Here is a 13,280-nt window from a genome sequence, read left to right as displayed (position 1 = left end):
ATAAATAATTCAACATCTCAACCAACCTGGCAATGCATACACTCACATACACACACACACTCACATAATACAGAAGGCAGTCAGAGATAGAGTGAGTGGGTGAAGCTGGTATTGAACAGTGGCCAGATCAGAAGCAAGCAGCCTGGACTTCATACTAACACAGTGGTGGAGGATAGGCTGTCACCCAGGGAAGCATCAAAGACATTGGAGGAACCCATTAAGGAACCAGAAAGATCAACTTTGTCATCAGTAAGGGACTAGAAAGTTCAACTATGTCATCGTTAAGGGACAGAGAACAACGCCCACATTTCTCCGCACAGTGAAATAATTCAGCTAGAACGGAGGCTAGAACAGAGGGAGGGGGAGAAGAGAAAGATAGTGAACACAAAAACAGTCATCTACTGTAGCTAGTTAGACACCACTACTGATACACAACCCGGAGAGAGAGCGAGAGAGAGGGAGAGAGACCGCCCTGTTAGAACTACCTGGAAAGAATTAGGGATTGGAAAAAATAATTACGGAAAAGGACAGTGTAGCTAAAGGAGGAATAAGCTACTGCCGGTAGGCCATCTTGGTTGCCGTCTTGGTTACCTGGGCTTCCATGGGTCTGTGCATGGCGGGCGGGGCGGCCACGGGGGCGTTTCCATTAGCGACGGTCTCAGCGGCGCGGGGAGGAACTGGGGGCTGGACCTTAACCTGGGCAGCCTGAGGAGATCCTTGGATGTTCTTACGGTACCTCTCATCGGCCTGGAGGGACAGACAGCAAGGACAGAGAGAGGGACAGTCATTTACCGTCACCAGACCAAAGAGGATGGAGCCACAGCAGCAGTGGGAGGGTCAGTAGTAAGATCAGTTAGGACCCCCATGAAGAACAGGCACACTAGCAGGGACTAGAAAGCATTACCACAACATGACAACTAGAGAGAGATATTATGACACGAAGAACAACAGGGGAGGCTTGTTCATCATGTATTAGTGCATCAAAGGAGGCCTGCTGGCAGAAGACAGTCAACAAAACAAGACCTGTTTAGTATTGCACCTGAGGATAGGAGAGACAGGTTAGTTTCAACCATTCAGCTGACAAAATCCAGACTCTAGACCCCTGTCCTCCTGACTCTTTCCCTGCAGGTGATAATGTAAGCAGCAGGTGAACGGAAAGGCTCTGGAGCAACGAACCGCCCTTGCTGTCTCTGCCTGGCCGGTTCCCCTCTCTCCACTGGGATTCTCTGCCTCTAACCCTATTACAGGGGCTGAGTCACTGGCTTACTGGTGCTCTTTCATGCCGTCCCTAGGAGGGGTGCGTCACTTGAGTAGGTTGAGTTACTGACGTGATCTTCCTGTCTGGGTTGGCGCCCCCCCTTGGTTTGTGCTGTGGTGGAGATCTTTGTGGGCTATACTCGGCCTTGTCTCAGGATTGTAAGTTGGTGGTTGAAGATATCCCTCTAGTGGTGCGGGGGCTGTGCTTTGGCAAAGTGGGTGGGGTTATATCCTTCCTGTTTGGCCCTGTCCGGGGGTATCATCGGATGGGGCCAAAGTGTCTCCTGACCCCTCCTGTCTCAGCCTCCAGTATTTATGCTGCAGTAGTTTATGTGTCGGGGGGCTAGGGTCAGTTGGTTATATCTGGAGTACTTCTCCTGTCTTATCCAGTGTCCTGTGTGAATTTAAGTATGCTCTCTCTAATTCTCTCCTTCTCTCTTTCTTTCTCTCTCTCGGAGAACCTGAGTCCTAGGACCATACGTCAGGACTACCGGGCATGATGACTCCTTGCTGTCCCCAGTCCACCTGGCCTTGCTGCTGTTCCAGTTTCAACTGTTCTGCCTGCGGTTATGGAACCCCTACCTGTCCCAGACCTGCTGCTTTCAACTCTTAATGATCGGCTATGAAAAGCCAACTGACATTTATTCCTGATTATTATTTGACCATGCTTGTCATTTATGAACATTTTGAAAATCTTGGCTCTCTCTAATTCTCTCCTTCTCTCTTTCTTTCTCTCTCTCGGAGGACCTGAGCCCTAGGACCATACGTCAGGACTACCGGGCATGATGACTCCTTGCTGTCCCCAGTCCACCTGGCCTTGCTGCTATTCCAGTTTCAACTGTTCTGCCTGCGGTTATGGAACCCCTACCTGTCCCAGACCTGCTGTTTTCAACTCTTAATAATCGGCTATGAAAAGCCAACTGACATTTATTCCTGATTATTATTTGACCATGCTTGTCACTTATGAACATTTTGAACATCTTGGCCATGTTCTGTTATAATCTCCACCCGGCACAGCCAGAAGAGGACTGGCCACCCCTCATAGCCTGGTTCCTCTCTAGGTTTCTTCCTAGATTTTGGCCTTTCTAGGGAGTTTTTCCTAGCCACCGTGCTTCTACACCTGCATTGCTTGCTGTTTGGGGTTTTAGGCTGGGTTTCTGTACAGCACTTCGAGATATTAGCTGATGTACGAAGGGCTATATAAAATAAACTTGATTGATTGATTGAGCAGGTCAGGCCAGTAGAGGGTAGAACCAGGGATACACAGCAGAGCAAGGCCAAATGAGCCACCTCTATATCAGACTGGGTCATTAGCTCTAGGATAGCGACAACAGCAGCATTTATTAGAACTGCTGAGGTGACCCCCCCCCCCCGGAACAGAGTGGTCCATGTTACTATACCCTCGAAAGGGCTTCAATGAGGGGAAATAATACTTATGTAATCTTCATGTCTGTTAGGAAAACGTGGCAATCATGTTAACGACATTGTCTTACAAACCTCTGGGGCGGTGGGGAATGATGACTGAATAATGGCATTATGTGTGTAAAATGTTAAGAAGTGTGAGGAAGCGAAATAAGTGCAGATGGATGTGGACTGAAAGTGGACAGAACCCTTCACATTTCATATACAGTATATTGCCCCCCCCAAAAATGATCTATCTACATAGGTTTAATTGAATGATGAATAGAGACGATGAGATCCTTCTGGTAATTGATTCAAAACCTAAAACATCATAAAAGCTTTTAGTAGTTGCAAAGCAGGCGTTGACTGACAAAGCACAGCTTCAAGTTTTATGTTCATAATCATTTAGTTTGAAGAGGATCTAAATATAAAGAAGTGGGCAGTTAAAAAATGTCCAAGATGCTGCATCTCTATCTGACAACAGGCGTCTGTCTCCATTTATCAACTGTGCTTCATTCTATAGCCAGAGGACTCCTGATATCTCCATGAGTGATAAGTATCATTTTTGTCTTAAATCGGTTGTTGTCTAGTACCGTCTTTTTGCTATCTAGGGCCATCTACTTTAAGTGCTGCCTGTCTTCACAGTAGCCTACTTGGTGTGGGAACTGCTGACTGATATTAACTTGCAGATGATTGTTGACACATTAACCAGGATTAAGTAGTAGGGCAATTTGCGACTGTTGCCGTTGTAATCAGTGGCTGTATTGGAGGGGGAGTGGTTTCTCCTCTCCTAGGCAATTATCAAAAAAAAGTATATATATATATATATATATATAAAAAATATATATATATTTCACCTTTATTTAACCAGGTAGGCTAGTTGAGAACAAGTTCTCATTTGCAACTGCGACCTGGCCAAGATAAAGCATAGCAGTTCGACACATACAACAACATAGAGTTAGTTACACATGGAATAAACAAAATATACAGTCAATAATACAGTCAAAAAAAAGAAGAAAAAAAGTCTATATACAGTGAGTGCAAATGAGGTAAGATAAGGGAGTTAAGGCAATAAATAGGCCATGGTGGCGAAGTAATTACAATATAGCAATTAAACACTGGAATGGTAGATGTGCAGAAGATGAATGTGCAAGTAGAGATAATGGGGTGCAAAGGAGCAAGATAAATAAATAAATACAGTATGGGGATGAGGTAGTTGGATGGGCTGTTTACAGATGGGCTATGTACAGGTGCAGTGATCTGTGAGCTGCTCTGACAGCTGGTGCTTAAAGCTAGTGCGGGAGATGAGTCTCCAGCTTCAGTGATTTTTGCAGTTCATTCCAGTCATTGGCAGCAGAGAACTGGAAAGAAAGGTGGCCAAAGGAGGAATTGGCTTTGGGGGTGACCAGTGAGATATACCTGCTGGAGCATGTGCAACGAGTGGGTGCTGCTATGGTGACCAGTGAGCTGAGATAAGGCGGGGCTTTACCTAGCAGAGACTTGTAGATGACCTGGAGCCAGTGGGTTTGGCGACGAGTATGAAGCGAGGGCCAGCCAACGAGAGCGTACAGGTCGCAGTGGTGGGTAGTATATGGGGCTTTGGTGACAAAACGGATGGCACTGTGATAGACTGCATCCAATTTGGTACCGGCAATAGGTACCGGGAGGTGTGCTCTTTACCTCTACAAGGAAATTAGCAACTAGTGTTAGTACTTCAGGCTCCCGTTTTTTCAGCGGGAGCTATCAGCGACGGCTCGTTGCAAAATTAAGAGCGTTGCCGAAAAAACAAAGATGGTTCTGCCGAGTTGTTCTGCATAGTCTTTTGTAGCTTTGGCAACTATGTACTTGTTTTCTATACCTGTTTGCTCTTCTCCCTGTAGGCTTTACAGACACTCCCCACCCCTTGGCTGCAACCCTTCTAATTTAGTGTACCATGGGCACAAAACCCATGTGGAATTCCTGGTCTCTGGCAGCGTTTGGAACTATGCTGCCATTCAGTCCCTTGACTTTTTGGCTCTGACGGAGAAATGGATCACCCCAGAGAACACTGTTACTCCAGCTACTCTCTCTTCATCTGACTATGTTTTCTCTCATAGTCCAAGAGCATCTGGTCGTCGTGGAGGTGGCACAGGGCTACTAATTTCTCCTAAGTGGGGATTCTCTTTTCTCCCTCACTCACCCTCATTTATATTCCATGCTGTCACTGTCACTTGTCCATTTCAAGCTTAACATTGTTGTCATCTATCGCTGCCTTTGATTAATTTCTTTCCAACTTCCTTTCCCCTCCTTGCCTCTTTTGAACGGACCCTTTCCCAGTCCCCTCCCAGTCCCCTCCCCTCCCACCCCTCGCACGACTAGAGGCTGTACGCCTACTAGTTTCACTGCAACCAACCTCCAGGTCTCTCTGATCACTACTTTGTTTCTCCCTCTACTCCAACCCTAGCCACAGCCCCTACCCAGATGCTCATGCGCTATCACAATCTTTGCTCTCTCTCTCACTACTCTCTCCTCTTCTGTCCTCTCTCCCTTTTGCTAAATCCTTCTCTCCTCCTGTCTCCTGATTCTGCCTGTTCAACCCTCCTCTCCTCCCATTACGCATCCTATGACTCACACTGTTTCCTTTCCTCCCAGCTGGCTCGGCCCTTCCCTCCTGCTCCGTGGCTGAGTGACTCATTGCGAGCTTACAGAACAGGGCTGTGGGCAACTGAGCTTAAATGGAGGGAAACAAAACTTCCGGAGGACCTATCATCCTTTCACTCCCTCTATACCTTCTCTTCCTCTGTATCTGCTGCTAAAGCCACTTTCTATAACTCTAAATGTAAAGCTTCTGCTTCTAACCCTAGGAAACTATTTTACCCGTTTTAAACCCTCAATTCTCCACACCTTCCCTCTCCCTCTGTGCCAATGACTTTGTCAACCTCTTTGAAAAGAAGGTTGACGACATCCGCTCCTCATTCACTCAGCCTATTGTGTCCAATGGTCCCACTCACACAGAAGTACCCTTCACCTTGACCTCTTTCTCCCCTCTCTCTTCAGATGAAATCCTGCAACTAGTGAGGTCCGGCAGTCCGACAAGCTTCCCGCTCGACCCCATCCCATCCTCCCTTCTCCAGACCATCTCTGGAGACCTTCTCCCATTCCTCAAACTCATCCCTGACCACTGGCTGCATCCCCTCTGACTTCAAAATGGCCAGAGTCACTCCCCTCAAGAAACCAACACTCAACCCTTCTGACGTCAAACTACAGACTGGTATCCCTTTATTTTCAACACACTTGAGCGTGCTGTCTCTGGCCAAATCTCTCACTATCTCTCAGAATGATTTTCTTGACCCTAACCAGTCAGGCTTCAAGGCGGCTGACTCAATAGAAACAGCTCTTCTCTGTGTCACGGAGGCTCTCTGCACTGCCAAAGCTGACTCTCTCTCCTCTGTTCTCATGCTCCTGGATCTATCCGCTGCCTTCAACAAGGTGAACCATCAGATTCTCCTCTCCACCCACTCAGGGCTGGGAGGTCTCAGGCTCTGCACACTCTTGGATTGCATCCTACCTGGCACGCCGCTCCTACCAAGTGACATCGAGAGGATCTGTGTCTGCGCCACGTAGTCTCACAACTGGTGTCCCCCAAGGCTCGGTTCTAGGTCCTCTCCTCTTTTCTCTATACACTAAGTCACTTGGCTCCATCATATCCTCACATGGTCTCTCTTATCATTGCTATACAGATGACACTCAACTTCTTTTCTCCTTCCCCCTTCTGACACCCAGGTGGCGGCACGCATCTCTGCGTGCCTGGCAGATATCTCAGCTTGGATGTCGGCCCACCACCTCAAGCGCAACAAGATGAAGCTGCTCTTCCTCCCGGGGAAAGCTTCCACACTCCAAGTCCTCTCCATCACTGTTGACAACTCCACGGTGTCCCCCTCCCAGAGTGCAAAGAACCTTGGCGTGACCCTGGACAACAGCCTGTCGTCCTCTGCAAACATCAAAGCAGTGACTCGCTCCTGCTGGTTCATGTTCTTGAACATCCGTAGAGTATGACCCTACCTCACACAGGAAGCGGCACAGGTCCTTAACCAGGCACTCCTCATCTTCCGTCTGGACTATTGCAACTCGCTGTTGGCTGGGCTCCCCACTTGTGCCATCAAACACCCCCCCCCCCTTACTAGCGCTGACTTACACCTTGCCCAAACCGGCTGCGCGCGTGTGCCATCGTGCGCTATCGTGCATAAATTTATTTTGCCCCCCCACACCAAACGCGATCACGACACGCAGGTTAAAATATCAAAACAAACTCTAAACCAATGACATTCATTTGGGGACAGGTCGAAAAGCATTAAACATGTATGGTAATTTAGCTAGTTAGCTTGCACTTGCTAGCTAACGTTAATTTGTCCTATTTAGCTAGCTTGCTGTTTCTAGCTAATTTGTCCTGGGATATAAACATTGAGTTGTTATTTTACCTGAAATGCACAAGGATCTCTACTCCGACAATTAATCCACACATAACACGGCCAACCGAATCGTTTCTAGTCATCTCTTCTCCTTCCAGGCTTTTTCATCGTTTAAATTATATGGTGATCGCATCTAAACTTTCATTGTATTACCACGACTACCGGCAAAACAGTTCGTCTTTCTATCACCCACATGGGTATAACCAATGAGAAGATGGCACATGGGTACCTGCTTCTATAAACCAATGAGGAGATGGGAGAGGCAGGACTTGCAGCGCGATCTGCGTCAGAAATAGGAACGACATCTATTTTAGCCCTTGGTGTCGCAGACGCTCGTTGGCGCGCGCAAGCAGTGTGGGTGCAATAATTGAATAACATGGATTTCTACATTTATTTTGCGACGCTCGCGCACGCGACGTGTCCAGTCTGGTCAGCATGTTAGCTGATAGAGTATGTATTTTTCCTCAATAAAGTGATTGTGATGTGATGTGTGCGATGTGGTTGTCCCACATATCGATCTTAAGATGAATGCACTAACTGTAACTCACCAAGAGCGTCTGCTAATGTAAATCCCAAACTGTACTCTTCACTGAATATTTGATTGGACAGATTGGGGAATGGTGAAATGCTAATAGACTGCCATTTGAATGTAGAAAGGATATGGGTCGGTACTTTAGACAGGGCTGTATCTGTAGTTTCTACACAGTGTACAAAACATTAAGAATACCTTCCTAATATTGAGTTGCTTACAACCACCCCCCCACCCACATTTTTACCCTCAGAACAGCCTCAATTCGTCAGGGCATTGACTCTACAAGGTGTCGAAAGCGTTTCACAGCGATGCTGGCCCATGTTGAGTCCAATGCTTCCAATAGTTGTGTCGAGTTGGCTGGATGTCCTTTGGGTGGTAGAACATTCTTGATACACACAGGAAACTGTTGAACGTTGTCTCATCCTGAGCAAGAATAGTAATATGACCAATAAAGTGAAAGTCCCTCACACCAGCAATCAAGCCACATGCCCCACAGTGGTGCACCCCCTACAGTAGATAGTATTCTTAAAGGTGTTTATGACAGCAGCAGCACAAGCAATGGTAGCATTCAGCAGCAGTGTCATGGCAACGGAGCTGGGTTTCACCTCTCCGATTGTGGCGGGGCCTTTGGGGTCAGAAGTCAGTTGCTGTGGGGACTTGGTCCTCTCTTGAATCAACAGTTGCTGTGGGGACTGAGGCCTGTTGGTGGCTGGCGGCAGGGGCTGCTGTTGGAGAAGCAGTAGGTAGGACTGATCCTGCTGTTGGAGAAGCAGTAGGTAGGACTGATCCTGCTGTTGGAGAAGCAGTAGGTAGGAACTGATCCTGCTGTTGGAGAAGCAGTAGGTAGGACTGATCTTGCTGTTGGAGAAGCAGTAGGTAGGAACTGATCCTGCTGTTGGAGAAGCAGTAGGTAGGACTGATCCTGCTGTTGGAGAAGCAGTAGGTAGGACTGATCCTGCTGTTGGAGAAGCAGTAGGTAGGAACTGATCCTGCTGTTGGAGAAGCAGTAGGTAGGACTGATCCTGCTGTTGGAGAAGCAGTAGGTAGGAACTGATCCTGCTGTTGGAGAAGCAGTAGGTAGGACTGATCCTGCTGTTGGAGAAGCAGTAGGTAGGACTGATCCTGCTGTTGGAGAAGCAGTAGGTAGGACTGATCCTGCTGTTGGAGAAGCAGTAGGTAGGACTGATCCTGCTGTTGGAGAAGCAGTAGGTAGGACTGATCCTGCTGTTGGAGAAGCAGTAGGTAGGACTGATCCTGCTGTTGGAGAAGCAGTAGGTAGGACTGATCCTGCTGTTGGAGAAGCAGTAGGTAGGACTGATCCTGCTGTTGGAGCTTCTGGACCTTACGCTGCTCCTCCAGCTCCTTCCACTTGTGCTCCTGAGTGCAGGGAGGTGTGGTGGTGCATCATCTAAACTTTCCATGGTGTGTGCTGTTCTAATTGAAGGAGTTCTGTAGAATGAAGGCTGGTGTCTTAATGGTGGAAGCTGTATCCATGTAACCAGGAAACTGATTAATGGGTTTGTATTTTCACCGGGACCCAATTATTCTAAGTGTTTGAATGCTTTGAGAATATTGACTATTCCAGTATAGCCCAAATATTGGTTTAAAGTGTAAAGGAAAAATGACTGAGCTAAAAGTTGATGATGAGTAAGAAGACATGGTGGGGGACAGTAAGACCGTGTAACAGAATCAATGACACACAATGTTGGTGTGAACTAAGTGATGGTGTGGAAGGAGGTGAGTGATCATATCCTCACATGATCTAATGTCCTCTTCTCAAACCCCTGGAGGAACATAGGCCTTCAACAACATACACAACATAAACACGTTGCCACGCAGATCCGCTAACACACCGTCTCAGCAGAATTAGGAACATTGGGAAAGAAACAATGAAACCCCTCTCTTCCTGTAGATAGGACACATCCTGGTGACATCACTTAAGAACTGTAATAAACACTGACTTCCACAACTTGGCCCAGAGAATTCATAACCTCCAAGCTCAATAGTTAGCTCCCTTCAGATCTGCCATACTGTGACATACTCTAACCAGATTTTCTTGAGACAGTTAGAGTAGTGTGACTTCAATAAATCTAAAACTTGCTAGCCATTCTCCAACACCCTACTACGGAGCGAAACCCATAAATTACAATCCAATGACTTAGAAGGCTAGAAGAACAGATGGATAATGGGAGATATCTAGATGGATAGAAGTAGATAGATAGGCTTACAGAGTTTGGTCTCACCAGTAGCATGGCCTGTTCGTGGAGCAGCTGCTGCTGCAGGATCTCCAGGTGCCTCTGCTCCTCCTCCAACTGGCGACGGATGTACTCCTGACAATAAAACACACACACAGACACACAGGTCATCAAGTGTCAGGGAAGACTACAAGTACTATGAAGGAGAGTGTTGTCAATGGAGAGTTCTCCTACCTGCTCGCGGTCAGCCCTCCTCTTCTCCTCCTCTGCCCTCCTGCGCTCCTCCTCCTCTTTACGCCGGCGTTCAACCTCCTCCATACGCCTCTTGTCATCCTGCTCGCGGCGCCGCTGCTCACGCTCCTGCTGCCTCCTCATCTCCCGCTCGCGACGCTGTTGCTATGGACAGCCACAGAGGGCGACAGAGAGCAGGTATCAGGAGCACTGACATCACTATCAGTTAACACACTGAGCTAGTTAGCTGTCTTGTTTATGGTCACCATATCTGGCCATTATGAGATAAGCTAGCCATTTCTTATTGTGCTCGTCCTGCTTCCCAGGGTTCAGAGTTGGTTAACTACACTATGGAGGTGTCAAGTTTTACCTGTAGGCTTATCATCACCATATCAAATTACAGTATGGCTGGCAGTCTCTTAAAAATTGGCTCATTAGCATTGATTTATTAAATCATCTCTATAAGTACAGTAAGTAGCTCTACACCAGTAGAGTAAGACCTGCAGGACACTGTGTGTGTGGTCCCTAGTTTTATTAAGTACACTATGGTGGTCCCTGGCTGCATCATGAAGTAGCATGTCTCCATTTTTAACCTTTCAACTGGCAGATGGGGATATCTAAAACAGGAGCACACATTCTCATGCCCCTTGGTCAACTAGCCCAAGAGGATTCCCTGAACCTACAGTATAATATGATTCATAAATGCATTTGCTCATTAATCATAAGAAAGCTTGAGGCTGTGAAGTTGTATGTGAAACTGTATGGGAAAATGTGTGATTTTGACCAACTGTACATGGAAGGATATATTTTCTGACTCCATTTTACAGGTTGTGTGTCTTTTAAAGAGGTTCCAACCTGAGACATTAGACATTGTAATATCATGGGGACTATTGCATATAGGGCATAGGTCAGAGAATTGGCTGTGCTGATTTCTGCAGACTAAAACAACAGACAAACAGAAGCTTTCTCCCTCTAGCATGTTCTAGTAGCTAATGACTGAGGAAGAAGAGTCTCTCTGGCCCAGGTCTCCCAGAGAGGCTAAGATAGAGACAGAGCTCTCTGGTCTTCCTCTGGAAGAGATAAAGGCCAATTAGGGAACACAACCCAGAGGCTGTACACAAACACACTAATCACTACTGAAAACACAACACAGAGGAGAGAAACGTCTGTGGGGAGTGTGTTGACTGTTCTAGCACGGTCACAAACATGTTATGCATACATACACAATTTATGGGTGCAGCCTGGAGGAACAAACACACACCATTAAACAGGGTGGAAGAACACACACATACACAAACTTAGACACACACAGACACACTCGCTCTCTCTCATACCTCCTCCAGCCTCCTCCTTTGCTCTTTCTGCTGCTCGATGCGTTTCTGCCTCTCTGCCAGTAGTTGGCGCTTGTACTCCTCCTGCTCCCGGAGCTGCTGCTCCTGCAAGAGCTGCTGCCTGCGCAGGGCCTCCGAGCGCTCCTTGTTCTCCTGCTGCAGACGGATGAAGTCCCTACGCAGGGTTGATTCCCCTGGCTGGTTCACTATAGAGCTACGGGACAAAGAGATACGTTAATATAGAGCGCTATGGACCGAAAAGACATGTTAGCTAACGCATTTGCTATTAGTATGTTGGCTATTTTTTGGGATTGATCCATGTGGGTTAGTTACCTGGGCTCCCCCTCCTGCTCCTGAGCTTCCTCCTCTTCTTCTTCACTCCCACTGTACTCATACTCTGTATCATCTAGAGAAGAGAGGAAAGGGTGAGAATGTTTCAAATGTCTTCTAGAGATGTCTTAGAGAAGACTAGTGTGTATTAGTATGTCTAAGACTCACCCTTCTCCCCCCTCTTCTTCTTTGTGCGGTCGATGTGGTCTTTGAGCTGGATGCGGACCTGCCTCTCGTTGGGCTGGTCCCTGATGAAGGGGTGTTTCAGCAGCTGGTCGGTGGGGGGGCGCTGGGTATAGTTCTTCACCAGGGAGCCTTCAATGAAGCTGCAAAACTTCTTAGACCTGAGGAGCGGAGAGGAGCCATTTGTTACTTTTATGAGCCTATGCTGTATCTACCAGGTGATGTCAGCTGAGCTATGAAAGAGTTTCACCAGTATCATTTTTCACAGTGGGATTGTAAAATGGTGGTTTAAATGTCTGAAATCATAAGGGCATAGATTAGTTACATACCATTTCTTTGATTTGAGTCGAGGAGGAGGGTTTCTGGGGATGAGGAAGAGCGCTCTCATTGGATGCATATCGCACAGCGCTGGAAGACAAGACAAAACAAACACCGATCATTTCAACCAGGTTAGCTCGCTGGAAAAAATAGTACTGTAGAAGTCCAATAGTAATTTTTTGGGAGATGTTTTATTTAACTAGGCAAGCCAGTTAAGAACAAATTCTTATTTTCAATGACTGCCTACCCCGGCCAAAACCTCCCCTAACCTGGACGACACTGGATCAATTGTGCGCCGCCCTATGGGTGGTAATAGAGTGGCTGTACTTACGAGGAGCTCCCTCAGCCATCTCTATAGCTGTGATTCCAGTGGACCACAAGTCACTCTGCAGGAGAAAACACACTATGAGAGACATGGACGCAGCTACCATTGTGTGTGTGTGTGTGTGTGTGTGTGTGTGTGTGTGTGTGTGTGTGTGTGTGTGTGTGTGTGTGTGTGTGTGTGTGTGTGTGTGTGTGTGTGTGTGTGTGTGTGTGTGTGTGTGTGTGTGTGTGTGTATATATGAATCTATACGTGCATGCATCTATATAGGGTGGTAATTACCACCCTCTCTGGTCATGACAACATCTACCCCAACCTGCTACTGTACTCTCTGTACTGTCCCATCAGCCTACACAGCCACATACAATGGCACAAACGCAAGCAGCTATCAATCAACTAACTTTACATACAACTGGACACTGACAGCCATTAGCAAATAGTGGCATGGTGTTATTGAGTGCATCTTACCCTGTAGTCGTAGGTGGCGTCTGGGTTCTCGTCGCAGGCAATGACCTCGGGCGCCATCCAATAGGGTGTCCCGATGAAGGTGTTCCTCCGGCCCACTGTCCGGTCCAGCTGGGCGCTCACACCAAAGTCCACTGGAGGAGGGGGGGAGAAGACCAGTCAGAACCAGTTCAAACTAGTTTAGTCGCATGTATTATGTTTCAAACCAGCCTCAGTTTGAATTAGAGTAATTTCAACCAGTTTAAACCATTCTAGCCTCTTGTATCA

General features: G+C 47.2%; 1 protein-coding gene across 7 annotated transcripts in view; it reads right to left on the bottom strand.

The window, feature by feature from the left end:
- LOC139546608 (mitogen-activated protein kinase kinase kinase kinase 4-like) overlaps positions 1 to 13,280 on the bottom strand; it is a 114,396-nt gene that overhangs the window by 41,516 nt on the left and 59,600 nt on the right. For 5 of the 7 annotated variants that reach the window (XM_071355173.1, XM_071355176.1, XM_071355175.1 and 2 more), the window contains exons 7-15: positions 13,017 to 13,147; positions 12,558 to 12,612; positions 12,238 to 12,316; positions 11,894 to 12,069; positions 11,729 to 11,801; positions 11,399 to 11,609; positions 10,068 to 10,229; positions 9,867 to 9,968; positions 592 to 747 (exon numbers count right to left, since the gene is read on the bottom strand). In XM_071355173.1, coding sequence (XP_071211274.1) covers positions 592 to 747; positions 9,867 to 9,968; positions 10,068 to 10,229; positions 11,399 to 11,609; positions 11,729 to 11,801; positions 11,894 to 12,069; positions 12,238 to 12,316; positions 12,558 to 12,612; positions 13,017 to 13,147 — 1,145 coding nt within the window. The remainder of the gene's footprint in view (positions 1 to 591; positions 748 to 9,866; positions 9,969 to 10,067; positions 10,230 to 11,398; positions 11,610 to 11,728; positions 11,802 to 11,893; positions 12,070 to 12,237; positions 12,317 to 12,557; positions 12,613 to 13,016; positions 13,148 to 13,280) is intronic. The other 2 variants (XM_071355174.1, XM_071355179.1) reach the window with 1 other exon arrangement.

This window comes from Salvelinus alpinus, chromosome 20 (genome assembly GCF_045679555.1).
Source record: "Salvelinus alpinus chromosome 20, SLU_Salpinus.1, whole genome shotgun sequence".
Classification (NCBI taxonomy): Eukaryota; Metazoa; Chordata; class Actinopteri; order Salmoniformes; family Salmonidae; genus Salvelinus; species Salvelinus alpinus.
This window is presented reverse-complemented; position numbering and strand designations above follow the sequence as displayed.